At 44.8% G+C, this 15,214-nt stretch overlaps 1 protein-coding gene across 3 annotated transcripts in view; it reads right to left on the reverse strand.

Moving 5' to 3' along the window:
* The window catches only part of LOC124721148 (cullin-5), a 237,388-nt gene that overhangs the window by 57,591 nt on the left and 164,583 nt on the right, over positions 1 to 15,214 (reverse strand). For all 3 annotated transcript variants that reach the window (XR_007006279.1, XM_047245967.1, XM_047245966.1), the window contains exons 10-11: positions 7,919 to 8,043; positions 7,706 to 7,836 (exon numbers count right to left, since the gene is read on the reverse strand). Coding sequence is in view for 2 of the 3 variants with exons in the window: in XM_047245967.1 (XP_047101923.1) it covers positions 7,706 to 7,836; positions 7,919 to 8,043 (256 nt within the window). In the remaining variant the exon portion in view is untranslated. The remainder of the gene's footprint in view (positions 1 to 7,705; positions 7,837 to 7,918; positions 8,044 to 15,214) is intronic.

The raw sequence follows: 15,214 nt of genomic DNA on the forward strand, positions 1-15,214 counted from the left end.
TGACCCTACGACTTATCTTAGAAGATAGATTAAGGAAAGGCAAACCTACATGTATAGTATTTGTAGACTTATAGAAAGCTTTTGACAAGGTTGACTGGAATACTCTCTTTCAAATTCTGAAGGTGGCAGGGGTAAAATACACAGAGTGAAAATATATTTACAATTTGTACAGAATCCCGACTGCAGTTGTAAGAGTCGAGGGGACATGAAAGGGAAGCAGTGGTTGAGAGGGGAGTAAGACAGGCTTGTAGCCTATTTCCATTGTTATTTAATCTGTATATTTGTTTTGTTTTAGGGCGCAAAAACAACTGGGGTCATACGCTCCCAAGTCAAAACTACAGAACCTGAACACAGAGAGTAGTAAGAAAACGACTATACGTCAATCCCAACTGACGTAACAGAAGACAGCTAAAAACAGGCACGTGGAAAAAGAGCAGCTAAAGAAAAAGAGACACACCATATAGAAACAGAGGTCCAAAACTAAGAATTAAATGGCCTTCGCCATATTGCTTTGGCGGATAAAAAGTAAAACGCGATCAAGAAGCCACGTGTCATTTGCTAAAACGGCCAATAACTCAGATGGCATACACAAACGGAAACGTAAAAGGTCAAAAATGGACATTCCATCAGGAAGTGGCGAACATTTAAACTTGGGCGCAATGTGTACAAAGTGGAGGGATAGCACCACTTAGCAAATGACGATGGCTATAAAGGCAGTGCTCAATATGCAAACGAGATAAAATAAACTCCTCTCAGCGGGAGGGCCAAGAGGAGGTTGTCCAAGCTGCTGGGAGAGGCTTAATATGATGAAGCTTATTCCCGTGAAGGGTGGACCATTGGCAATGCCATAGGGACACCATCTCCTGACAGACAGCAACACAGAGATCATCAGAGAGAATATACGTACTGACAAGCTGAGGTACTAGAACCGCAGCTCTGGCAAAAGCGTCAGCAGCCTCGTTTCCTGGCAGACCGGCCTGACCATGAACCCACAGAAACATCACACTGGCTCCACCAAGTGTGAGCAGTTGACAGTTTTCCTGGACCCGCTGCACTAAGGGATGGGCAGGGTACAGCACACATGGACTGTAAGGGGCACTGAGTGAGTCTGCGCAGAGGGCACAGTTGAAAAGGCTGTGTCGCCGGATGTACTCCGTGGCTTAATACAAGGCGAAGAGCTCGGCCGTAAATACTGAGGAGTGTGTCGGAAGCCAATATTTAAAGACATGGGTTCCAATGATGACAGCACACCTGACACCACCATCAGTCAGAGAGCCATCAGTGTATACAAAGGTACTATCGCTAAATTCCATGCAAAGGTCTTGAAACTGAAGGCGACGGACCCAAGCTGGAGTAGTGTCCTTAGGAAGCAAATGAAGGCCAAGGTTAACATGGGCCCCTTCATGAAGCCAACGTGGTGAAGGGTTCACACCCACCGGGAAAGGTGCAGGTAGTGCGAAGTTAAGCCGCTGTATCAGGTGCTGAAAGCGGACTCCAGGAAGTAACAGAGAAGAAGGGCAAGCAACATACTGATGATCAAAGGAATCATCAAAGAAGGAGGCATAGAATGGGTGGCTATGCATGGCAGACAAACGGCACGGATACCTGCTGAGGAGAAAGCCATGGCGATAGGACAGTGGTAGTTCAGCAGCTTCAGCATAGAGACTCTCAACTGGGCTGGTGTAAAAGACGCCTGTGGCCAAACGGATAGAACATTGGTGGATAGTGTTGAGACAGCGTAAGAAGAATGGGCGTGCAGATGCATAAACAAAGCACCCACAGTTGAGTTTCAAATGGACAAGGGACCAGTACAAATGGAGGAGGGTGGTTCAATTGGCATTCCAGTAAGTATCACTGAGGACACGTAGGACATTGAGGAACTGCTTACAGTGGGCTACCAGGTAAGAGACATGGGAGGACCAAGAGTGTTTCCTATCGAGCATGAGCCCCAGGCATTTCATAGTTTCAATGAACGGAAGGGCAACAGGCCCAAGATGTAAAGATGGTGGGAGAAATCACTTGTGTCACCAGAAATTCATACAGATGGTTTTGTCAGTGGAAAAGCAAAAGCCACTGTCAATGCTCCAGGAGTAAAGATGATCAGGACACTGCTGAAGACACCGCTCAGTGAGACAGGTCCATGGACAACTGTAATAGATGGCAAAATTGTCGACGAAAAGGGAGCCAGAGATGCCAATTGGGAGACAGGCTATGATAGGATTAATGGTGACAGCAAGATGGACGACACTGAGGACATCGTTTTCCTGGATAACGGTGTCCAACTAGGCAGAACCCAGACGCACTTTGAAAACTCTATCTTTTAAAAATGCCTGAAGCAAACAGGGCAGGCGGCTATGGAAGCTCCATGTGTAAAGAGTGTGGAGGATACTAGTTCTCCAGCAGGTGTCATAGGCCTTCTACAAATCTAAAAACACCTACACAGTCTGGGATTTCCACAGACAACCATTCATGACATGGGTGGACAAATTAACGAGATGGTCAACTGCAAAACGCCACGCTCTAAATCCACACTGTGCATTCGTCAGTAAATTGCGAGGCTCTAGCCACCATACCAGCTGGGCACGAATCATGCATTCCATCATCTTGCCAACGCAGCTGGTAAGAGAAATGGGGCGGTAGCTAGAAGGAAGGTTTTTGTCCTTACCGTGCCTAAGTACTGGTATGACGGTGGCTTCACGCCAGCATCCGGGAAATGTGCCCTCTGCTCAGATGCGGTTGTATGTGTGAAGCAGAAAGTGCTTGCCCGCAAGAGAAAGGTGCTGCAACATCTGAATATGGATGGTGTCTGGCCCTGGGGCAGAGGATTGGAATGATCTGAGAGCATGATCTAGCTCCCTCATAGTAAAGGTGGCATTGTAGCACTCACGATACAGAGAGGAGAAGGGTATCACCCGAGCCTCCTCCACTTGTTTCCGATGGAGGGAGGCAGTGTGATAGAGGGAAGACCTCGAAACTACCGCAAAATGGTAGCTAAGATGTTGGAGAGAGCAATAGTGTCCACGATAACATTGTCTGCTACTGTGAGACCTGAAATGGGGGAATCGATCTTGGCCCCCGAGAGCCATCGGAGGTTGGTACACATGACAGAGTAATGGGTGGAACCGTTAAAAGAACTAGTGAATGAAAGCCAGCTAGCTCATTTGCTATCCCGAATAATGCGACAACACTTTGCATGCATGTGTTTATAATGAATGCAGTTTGCCACCGTAGGATGACAGTCAAAAATGCGGAGAGTACGTCTCCATGCATGAATCGCATCGCAGCATGCCTCAGTCTACCAAGGGACGGGGACATGATGTGGTAAAGAGGAAGTGCGAGGAACGGAATTTTCTGCAGTAGCAAGGATAATGTTTGTGAGCTATTCCATCTGGTCAGCCCAATAAGCTGAAGGAAATAGCTGCCCAATTAGCTGAAGGAAGTCTGCCCTGGTGACACTGAATGGCAGAGGGACATAAATTGTACAGAGAGAAAAAGTCAGGTGGGGAAGGAAAAGGCGAACTGCAACAGCTTGAAGATGGGTAATCAGGGGGATGGGAGATTGGTTGACAATGAATGTCATCCCTTATGAGCAGCATGACGCCCCTATGAGATGGAATGGTGACCTCAGGGGGAAGGTCAAAACGAATCACGAAATAATGCGAAAGCTCAAAGCATTCATGAGGGCCCAATTTCGTTTTCTGAATGCAGACTACAAGGGGATGCTGCAATGCTAAAAGCAGCTGTAAACCCTCTTTGTGGGACCAAAGGACACGAAGGTTCCATTGGAGGAGAGTCATGATAAGGAAGAGATGTAGGAGTGTCAACTCAGCGGGCACTGAGTGACAGCCGGTGTAGAGTCGCTACTACAGGGCACAGGAGGAGGATCCTGCTCCATGGGCGTCCACAGAAGCATCGGCATGCTTGTGCAGTCAGTCTGTGGAGTCCAACACTGAAAAATGGTTGCTGGTGTGCACCGGCGATACAGGGGCTGGCCGTTGTAGGGTACCACGTGGCCACACCTTCGAAGAGGGTCTTCGAGTTGGTGAAGCAGAAGACTGTTTGCCTTTGGTGGACTTCTTCGAGCCCTTCCAGTTAGAGGAAGATTCAGGTGGTGTTTGGCTGAAAGGATGGAGGAAGTGTTCACAGGAGGACTCCTGTCCTTTCCTGCCTAACGGTTGGGTAGTTGGTGGCTGCGCTCCTTGAAGCAAATGTTTAACAGCTTGTTGTACACCTGGACAGTGGAATGGTGATGCTACCTTGACAATGGGCGATTTCACAACCTCTGAGCTGAATTTTAGGTTGCATATCTGCGTGGCCATGTCCTTCATGGAGTGAGGGTGTAACAAGAACTTATCTATAGATACCAGATGGCAGAACGCAGGTTTTGCGACTAGCCAGTAACTTGCAAGCCACTGCGTAAGGCACCTTTTCCTTTACCTAGATCTGTTGAACAGCCCGCTCATCAAGATACACGGGACAATCCAGAGAGGAGGCTGCATGGTCGCCATTGCAGTTGATACAACGGGGAGAAGATGGCAGACAATCGCCCTCGTGCACATCCGTATCACAGGTGACACATCTGGCTGGGTGTCAACAAGACTTTCTGGTGTGGTTGAAACTATGACACTGGTAGCGACGCATCAGGTTCAGAATGTACATCCGGACTGTGATAATTTCATAGCCTGTTTCGATCTTGGATGGCAACACTACTCTATTACAGGTGAGAAAAAGAGTTCGGGTGGGCAGTAAGGAGAAATCTACCTTTTTCATTACACGATGGACAGCGATGACACCTTGATCAGAGAGGTAAGATTGGATTTCGGAATCAGTTAGACCGTCGAGCAGCCTGGTGTAAATTACACCACGGGAAGAATTCAAAGTTCTATGGGACTCGGCATGAATAAGGTAACTGTGGAGAAGCGAGACAGCAGGCAGTTGTTGTGCTTGGGCATCAGAAGCGGTCTCCAAAAGCAAAGTGCCATTCCATAAACGAGAACAGAATTTCACAGGGCCAGCGGCCAGCAATTGCATCACCTCCTTTCTGAATAATAAACAGATTTAGCGTGGCAAAGGACTGACCGTCTTCAGTACGTGAGACCACGAGTAACAGTGATGGAGCGGCAAGGGTCTTTGAGTCTTTAGCCTCATTATGTTTGCATTTTGTAGATGCTGAGTGGGAAGATGATTGACTCATTGCAAGGAAATCCCCCATGACTGCCAGCATCTCCGATGGCGCGCTGTTTTCATATGAGGGCCCCCTTCACTAGGGGGCGCACCCACCTTAGTTGATTGTTCACACCTCAGGTCACACCTCCTGAACACCTGACAGAGGGACCAATTGGCAGTTTGGGAAGGTTGCAGCTCAGGCAATCACCCCTCCCTGGGCCTGGCCTGTACCTGGGATACGTGTGAACCCTATCTGTCGACCCGGGGCTGGGAATTACCTGTTACCCAGCCACCTGTTACGCAGCAGACACATGGGCCGGCCTTCAGGAGCGCGCAGGGAGGAAGAAGCAAAAAGAAGATCCTTAAACGACGAATCGGAGGAGCGAGAGGAGAAGGGAAACGAAGAAAGGAAAAGGGAGCGAAAAACAATGGTGAGGCTGTTCTTAAGTCAGCGACAGAATGCAGAACATTCCCAATAATACTCCAGACATGCTCTCTCCAAGGGAGGGGAAAAAGATTAGCAAGAGGATAGACATGCAACACACAAGGGAAAAAATGCTGCAAAGGCTGGGGCCCCGTGGTAGCTAAGCACAAACCCTCCAAAGAGTGGCGAGCCCCCTGGGGGGAATCTGTATATTGAGCAAGCAGCAAAGGAAACAAAAGAAAAATTTGGAGTAGGAATTAAAATCCATGGAGCTGAAACAAAAAGGTTTGCTGACGACATTGTAATTCTGTCAGAGACACCAAACGACCTTGAAGAGCAGTTGAATGGAATGGACGGTGTCTTTGAAGAGGATATAAGATGAACATCAACAAAAACGAAACAGGGATAATGAAATGTAATCGAATTAAATCAGGTGACACAGAGAGAATTTGATTAGGAAATGAGACACTTAAAGTAGTAGACGAGTTTTGCTATATGGAGAGCAAAATAACTGACCATGGTCGAAGTAGAGGATATAAAATGTAGACTGGCTATGTAAAGGAAAGTGATTCTGAAGGGAAATTTGTTAACACTGAGGACAGATTTAGGTGTCGGGGAGTTTTTCTGAAAGTATTTGTATGGAGTGTGGCAGTGTATGGAAGTGACACATTGGCATTAATAGTTTAGACAAGAAGGGAATAGGTGCTTTTGAAATGTTGTGGTACAGAAGAATGCTGAAGGTTAGATGGATAGATCGAGTAACTAATGAGGAGGTACTAAATAGAATTGGGGAGAAGAGGAATCTGTGAAAAAACCTGACTAAAAGAAGGGATTGGTTGGTAGGACACATTCTGAGGCATCGAGGGATCATCAACTTAGTATAGGAGGGAAACATGGAGGGTAAAAATCGTAGAGGGAGACCACGAGTTGAATACACTAAGCAAATTCCAAAGGATATAAGTTGCAGTAGTTACTCTGAGGTGAAGCTTGCACAGGATACAGTAGCATGGAGAGCTGCATCAAACCAGTCTCTGGACTGAAGACCACAACAACATCAAGTACTTTCAACTGTATTCATTTATGCCATTAATTATGATATACCCTGTATATCTATATGAAATCAGGGTAACAAAGACTGGGATGAGCTGAGACTATCTTCAATGCAAATAAAAATTAGACTTTCTCATACATTTACATTATCTGAGATGAGTTTCACTTATTAAATCTTTTCACATTTAAAGCTTTCATACTTCACTGTGTTCTGTGTAATATTATATATAAGGATGAGTCAAATGAATACTTCTCGCCACTAAATATTTCAACATTGCAGTTCATAAGTCAGTTGCAAAGGCACCCATCTCTCAGACACTTTGCTAAATTGGAGCACACTGTGTAGAATGTAGTGCACTGAACTATGAATAATGTTTACTGTTGTTGCAACATCATCCAGTGTCACCAATTTCCCCATCATCAAGATTGGTTTCAATGGTGGCTGCGATTGCTGGACACTAACACAAAACATCTCTAATCCTGAACAAATGTCTCGAACTTATGACTTAACTATATACACACTGCAGTGACAATGACACATCATTATTCTGTTATGAATTTCAACAAAGTTCCTACCTTCAGTATGCAGAGATCAAGTAACAGAATGTTGTTTGTCAGTGCTGCAAGTTGCTAGTGCAGCAGTTACCTTTTACAATACTCCAGTGTTGGTGTTTGTGCATCTGGACAATGCAGCTACCTAATGAATGTATAGTACACTGCTGAGAGCAGGCTACTGTCACCTTTCGCGTCCCTCCCTTTTTTTGTTGACAGTTTTACTGTTTTCAGTTGACTCACCCTCACAACAAAGCCAAGATGCTAAATAAATGTCTTAGACAGTAGGTGTTATTTTGGATTTTATCTGGAAATCACAAAACAGCAGTTTCGAAATTCAATAAAAAATATCAACTGTTTCTCTGCCCTGTGAGCATACAAAATACTTTTGGAGCAATTTATGTGCAACTATACCCAAGAACAAGTAATGATGTCTGTAATTACAGTGACAGAATTGTTTATGATGAACAATGGAACTTATTAAAAGCATTTTATCCATGTGCAGTATCTTACCTGCTATGCTACCTCTAGTATTCCTGTACTGTTCCTTAAATTGTTGATTTAAATCTTCACTGACTTTTATGTCTTGAAACATTCTCGCTAATTTGTTTACATAATCTGCAGGCATTCCAACTTCTCGAAGCCTGAAATAATTTGGCTTTGTAATTACTGTTTTAGAATAACATGAACAGTAATCTAGAATTCAGATTTATTTCATTCTCTCACCATTCCACCATATTTTCTTCTTTTTCAGAGTCTGCTGATGTATCTAATATTAAACGTCTTGTGAGATGTGCTTTGTGGTATCTCATGAATACGTCTTTGTTCTGAACGTATTTTAGTACTAGCAACTGTAATAGGAGAAAAACAGAAATAATTAAACGAACAGCACAAATCTCTTTCTACTAGGCAGCCCAACAAAATAATATGTGAGACACACAACAATCTTACAGCAACTCCAACAAGGACCAAAGTTCAAGCTTTTCACTTACAAAACCACAAAGCCAATCTAAAATTGACACACGATGTGATACTAAGCTGTCCTGCAGTAGTAACCTCAGTTCCTTGGGAGACAGTCTCAGACATGCCTTAATGCTCAGAAAACACTTAAAAAACACAAAAGACTAAATACATGCACAATCCAACACTATTCAGTGTCCATTATCAACTGACTGAGGGGGAAAAATAAATGTTCTAATAATATGTTCTCTTTCCTTGAAGTATTTTATTGGAGAACACACGGGACTGGTGTGGTGCAATTCCTCCACGCCATTAAGTTGGACATCAGTACTTAGCATTAGTTAGTAGCTAACACCTACATAATTACAACAACTACACATCCCTGTTGTCACAGCACATCCCGAAATTCACCAGATGTTGTGAGACAACAGGACTGGGCGGAAGAAACCAACAAAAACAACAAAAAGCATGCGGTTGAAGATGACGAGAAGATGTCACTTGTAGTCAGATGAGAGATGTTTAATCATCTGACTGTGGATCCAATCTGGCCCAGGAGCTGTGTCAGGGCAATGTGCAAGGGCACTGAGGAGATCTCACTCTGTAAATGGGGCATTATAGGATTCACTGTGGCGTGTAGTGAATGAGAGGACTTTCCCTTCCAGCCAACGTTTCAGAGTGCAGAAGGCTACGGGTAATTCTCGACAAAGAGACTCAAACACAGTGCTCAGCAATTGTGTTTGCGTTGGTAGATAACATGCAATTTATGTAAACACCAGAAACACCTGTTGGTGTCTGGTACCCGAAAACACATTTGATCTTCACCCAAACCTGGGAAGGTGACGTAAGGCACCCAATGGTCAAGACGTATCTCTCCAAACATTCCTACTCTGAAGTTTGATAAGTTGGCCAACGCGGACACGGAGCCGTTTAAAGGCTATGAGGTGTTGAATGGAAGGGTGCTGCTTAAGCTGCTGTAGAGCTCGCTCACATTCCTTAATTGCATCAGCAACTTCCGGCGACCACCAAGGGACTGCCTTTCACCGGGGCACCCTAAAGAGCCCACATGGGGGGAGATTCAACGGTGACAGCAGAGGTGAAAGTTTCCCAGTCCACCTTGTTTAAAGCCCATCTAGGCAGGCATCTGTGGGCCTGATGCCAGGGCACTGAAAGGAAGATGGTGAAGTGGTCAATACCACACAGGTCATCATGTGCTCTCTAGTGGACAGATGGGAGAAGTCCTGGGCTGCAAACTGCTAAATCAATGGCTGAGTAGCTACCATGAGCAACACTGAAATGTGTGGTGGCCCCAGTATTTAAGAGACAGAGGTCGAACTGAGACAGCAACGTTTTGACATCTCTGCCTCGGTCAGTAATCACAGTGCCATCCCACAAGGGGTTATGGGCGTTACAAGTTCCCAAAAGTAGGAAAGGTTTAGGGAGTTGATCAATCATTGCAGCTAATACAGTCAGGGGTACTGCGCCATCTGGTGGAAGATATACGTTGCAGACAGTTATTTCCTGTGTCATCCTTATTCTGACAGCCACAGCTTCAAGAGGGGTTTGAAGGGGCACAGTTTCACTACAGATTGAGTTTAGGACATAAACGCAAACTCCACATGACTCTCGATTATAGTCGCTATGGTCCTGTAATATCCCTTATAGCCACAGAGGGCAGGGATCCGCATTGCTGGGAACCAGGTTTCCCAGAGAGCAATTCAGAAAGCAGGTGTAAAACAGCCAGGCGGTGGAAAAAAATCACTGCAATTACACTGGAGAATGACATCATCGCGAGAATGGGAAGGCATGGAACATTCAATGAGGCAGTTTACATGTCAGGGTCACCTGCTGTCACCGACTTGTTACCTGAACAATCTATACCCATTCGTCTGAGGGCCCAGCAAGATCTAGGTCCTCAGCAGATGCCAGAATTTCCACCTCATCCTCAGATGCAGAGCTTGTAGGTTCAAAATGGTTCAAATGGCTCTGAGCACTATGGCACTTAACATCTGTGGTCATCAGTCCCCAAGAACTTTGAACTACTTAAACCTAACTAACCTAAGGACATCACACACATCCATGCCCGAGGCAGGATTCGAACCTGCGACCGTAGTGGTCACGCGGTTCCAGACTGAAGCGCCTAGAACCGCATGGCCACACCGGCCGGCTAGAGCTTGTAGGCAGAGGTTGTGTGGGTACCACCGCAATTCCCTTGGTCTTGAGGATCTTCGTTTTGGATTTCTCTCGCCGATCCTAGGGTTTTCCTGGCTGGGAGGACTTTCTGATTCAGTTTCTGGGACTGAGGACGAGTGTGAAGCCCTAAAACCAGCTGCTTTTGGGCGCTTCAGCCACTGGCAGGTGTCATGTTTCCCACTAGCAGAAACCTGGGAAGGGAGTGACCCAAGCGACCCGTTCCTAGTGAGAGGAGCCCCGAAGAAGTTGTACGCTTCTCCGGCTTAGAAGTGGGGACGGACGTCTCAGATCGTTGGGGGAGGGGGGTGTTTCTCCTGAAGTAGGTGATGCAGGAGCAACAGGGAGGGAAGTGCCCTCCACCATCAAGGGGGCAGGTTCAGTCTTCTGTCTCTGAGAGGTGACTGGTGCTGGCGGAGCTGATGGTGCTAAAATTGTTGTAGTGGCAGCATAAGACGATGTCATGCATACAGGATGTAGGCTTCAAATTTCCTCTTAGCCTCAGTGTAGGTTAGTTGGTCCGGAGTCTTGTACTCCATGATTTTCCTTTCTTTCTGGAGAATCCTGCAGTCTGGCGAGCAAGGCGAATGGTGCTCTCCGCAGTTGACACAGATGGGTGGTGGGGCACATGGAGTATTGGGATAAGTGTCTGCAAGCTCCACATGTGACGCTGGAAGTGCAGCGTGAAGACATATGGCCGAACTTCCAGCATTTAAAGCACCGCATTGGGGGAGGGATATAGGGCTTTACATCACAGCAGCAGACCCTCACCCTGACCTCCTCATGTAATGTATCGCCCTCGAAGGCCAATATGAAGGCACCAGTGGCAAACTGATTATCCCTCAGACCCCAGTGGACACGCCGAACGAAATGTATACCTCGTTGTTCTGAATTGGCACACAGCTCATCGTCAGACTGCAAAAGAAGGTCCCTGTGAAACATGATACCCTGGACCATATTTAAGCTCTCATGGGTCGTGATAGATAGAGAAACATCCCCCAACTTGTCACAAGTGAGTAACGCCTGTGACTGGGCAGAGGATGCTGTTTTGATCAAGACTGACCCAGATCTCATTTTGGACAATCCCTCTACCTCCCCAAACTTGTCCTCTAAATGTTCAACAAAAAACTGAGGCTTTAACGTCATGAAAGATTCCCCATCAGCTCTCAATTACACAAGGTACCGGGGCAAATAAGAGCCACTGCCATCCTTAGCCTGACGTTCCTCCCATGGTGTGGCCAGGGAGGGGAACAATTTGGGGTCATACTTCTGTGCATTGAATTGACCCCGTGAATGCTTAGAGACTGCTGCTGATTGACCACCAGCAAGAGATGACGTACTACGCTTCACGGCGTGTCATCCTCCCTGATGCCACACACTCCGACCAGGGGCCATCCCCACAGGCACCACCCAGCCACAGCAAAGGCTACCTGGCAGGATGGCCATTGCCGGGAGTCCCGATGACCCAGGGGGATGGGCATCTACCCCTTGGCATACGTGGGGAGTTAATGGCGCAGGCATCAGCAGAGCTACCCCTGTGTGGTCAGGGGGCTACAACCAACAGGGTACATAGCGGCCCCACCACAACGGACTGGCTACCGTGCTGGATATCAGGTGCAAACAAGTCCATTACCATCATTAGCGCAAAAAAAGATACCACACAGTGCATGGAGAGTGACCTCATTCAACAGCTGGAGAATGAGCAGAAGTGCAGATCCACGTCGATGTAGGATGTGAAAGGTCTCGGCACACAATGGACACGATGCACCATGTAAGGCACTTTTTCCAAACTGACTCGCTGTCCGGGAAAATTTTGAAATATAGGGGCAAACCCTACAGGGGACCATCACATAAAGGCTGAATCATGTGAGACTCCTTTTAGTCGCCTCTTACGACAGGCAGGAATACCTCAGGCCTATTCAAACTCCTGGACCCGCAGGGGGCAAACCTGGTTGTATCCAATTTTTAAAAATCTAGTCAAATAAAATTTGTATAACTAAAACTACTCTTCTGGCCTTCCTGGCTACTTGGAAAACAGCAAGTGAATGATAAGTGGTTTGTTTGCACGCATGAACTCCAATTGTGAGTCAGATGACGACAGCATATGCCAGCCTGTTTGGACTTTTAGGTTCTAAAAATCTTAAATTAGGTACCTAAAATAGGTTCTATCACTTACAAAAATAGGTTATAAAAATTAGATAACAGGTGACCAAAATCTGATATTTTATTGTCTAGAAAGATAAATAGATTGACAAAAATCCACATTATATTAATGTCCATGCCCATAATTCCAGTCACGGTAAATAACTAACATTTTCTCCAGGTTTTCCGTTGAGAAACTGCATCTCTTGTCCGTTAATAGCATCTTATATGGTGAGAATGAGTGTTCTATGTCAACAGATGTCACCGGAGCATATTTAAATGATGGTATTAAGCGCAATGGAACCGCACACTCATGTTCTGTTTAACATGATTAGGTTCCAGACACTATGCAGAGGGTGGTCAGTCCTGTGTCTTTAGTTTCTCACAAACTCTCATACCAATACAACCTGCGTCCAAGCTGATTTTTTTCTGTCACCTCTCCTAGTGATCGCAGATGTGTGCACACTGGTTTCCCTGAACACACTAGAGCTTTAATAATAGGGACTAAAAATGAATAATGAGGTTTTATGTATGCAATGTTGTTGGAAATTGTTGAGTCCTTTATGAGATCTTGAGCTGAAGTAATGCTCACTGCCTTCTCCCAAATTTAAGAACAATGTTCTTAATGTCTTTCAAATGCTCGCTGTAATATTCCACGGCCTCTAGCCACATTCCCCAGCAAGTATGTCTGGGTTCTGGTGGAAGTGGTATGTTGGAAAGTTCCTCTCAAAATAACTGGATTCTTGAAGGTGCTTTAATAAAAAACCATTTTGATTGTTAAAACTAGCTTGTTTACATGTGGAAATTCGAGACTTTTGTCTCAGCTACATGATTCATGGCATGGGCAAGACGTGTCATATGGAGCAAGGTTGGGTAAAATACTTTCAACAATTGAACAGTAGCTATCATTTATGCGGCTGCATCAGTGTACATTACAAGTACTTTATTTTCATCTAGACTGTTGGGGAAAAGTAATTTGAGGGCTTTATTAGCAAAGTGAGCAATTGTTTCCTGGTTAGTCTTTTTTAGCTGCTTGCTACAGATCAGATGAGGTACAGAGTGAGTGTCAGGATCTAACTTTCCAACAATTAAATTAGCCATATATCGACATTGTCTGTCAGTTGTCTCATTGACAGAGACCCCACATGTATGATTCGCCTATATCTTCCCTTATCCTTTTCAATGTATTTTCACATAAAGTATGTAAATAGTTCTTTCTCAGTGTGGATTCTGATGGAATGCTGCAGTGACAGTATTTCTCCAGAAAACTTCTGAATTGGCTATTTTCAACTGCATTGAATGCTATGTTTGCTGCAATGATGGCTCCACACAGTTCACGACTAAATTGGTTTCTGTTTGTTGCAGTTGGTTTAGTCACAAACATTTGTTCAAGTTTGATTTATTTTAAAAAAAATTTCTGGTGTTTAATACCTGCAACATACTGACTTAAATGTGAGCTCTGTTCAGAACGTACCTACAAACAAAAAGAAATGAGAAATACTTTGTGGAAGAACTTATGTACAAGACCTACTTAGCAAAATTAACATACATTAAGGGTGTAGAAACAATATTTTTGCAAATGATTCAAATGGCTCTGAGCACTGTGGGACTTAACATCTGAGGTAATCAGACCCCTAGAACTTAGAACTACTTAAACCTAACTAACATCCATGCCCGAGGCAGGATTCGAAGCTGCGACCGTAGCGGTCGCGCGGTTCCAGACTTAAGCGCCTAGAACCACTCGGTCACTCTGGCCGGCTAATATTTTTGCATTCACATATTCACATGTGTCTGGTCCAAGTTAACTCAGGAAAAACAGTGGCACCACTGTTCTCTGAGGGGGTGTAGCAGATAAAAGGTTAACATTTTACTTTTGCCTTTGTTGCACACATTGCAGTGAATAACTCTGCCATCTGTAGAAAAATCAGGAAATTCTTGTAACCACTGGTGAATCAGAGATGATTTGGAGCTGGCTACTTTCGACATGCTCCACTTTCCACAAATACACTCGTTATGAAATATTTAACCACATCCAAGCAGCACACTGACCCACTGAATATAGACAGTGCAGGTGTTTTAAAACAGGCTGTTCCGACAGGGCAGGAAGGCACTGGAGGTAGATCACAAGGTCCTCCGTGCCCTATCGGCCCATTTGACGGTTCACAGCATGCGACAACGCTCTGTGGAGCAGGGTAGGTTGGAACAGCCTGGCGTATACTGTCGTCATCTGACTAATGATTGACGTTCACACATACAAACAAACCAGTTATCATTCGACTACTGTTTTCTTAGTGGCCGGGAAGACCAGAAGAGTAGTCCTCTCATCATACAAATTTTATTTGACTGAATTTTTAAAAATTAGATGCAGTCGGGTTCTAACATGAAATTAGGTATTTTAGGTGCTATAAAAGTACAATTTTCGATAAAATATTTGTGCAATTCTTAGCTGTTAAGACCACGAGAATAATGTTATATCATAAAAAATTTTACTCAATTGGACTTTTAAAATTTGGGTACAATCAGATACTAACCTGAAATTAGGTGCTATTAATTTTTAGGTGCTATAAAACTAGCATTTTCGCTCGTAAACTGACATAATTTGTGTATGTACTACTTTTATTGCCTTTATTTAAAGAGGAACAAAATAGTTTTTTACCTAAAATCCGAGGTCTAATCATAAGCATCCTAAAAAAGCCGAAGTTTTGTTGTCTGTGAACTTAATTTTTTGTGATA

Source organism: Schistocerca piceifrons, chromosome X (assembly GCF_021461385.2).
Source record: "Schistocerca piceifrons isolate TAMUIC-IGC-003096 chromosome X, iqSchPice1.1, whole genome shotgun sequence".
Taxonomy (NCBI): Eukaryota; Metazoa; Arthropoda; class Insecta; order Orthoptera; family Acrididae; genus Schistocerca; species Schistocerca piceifrons.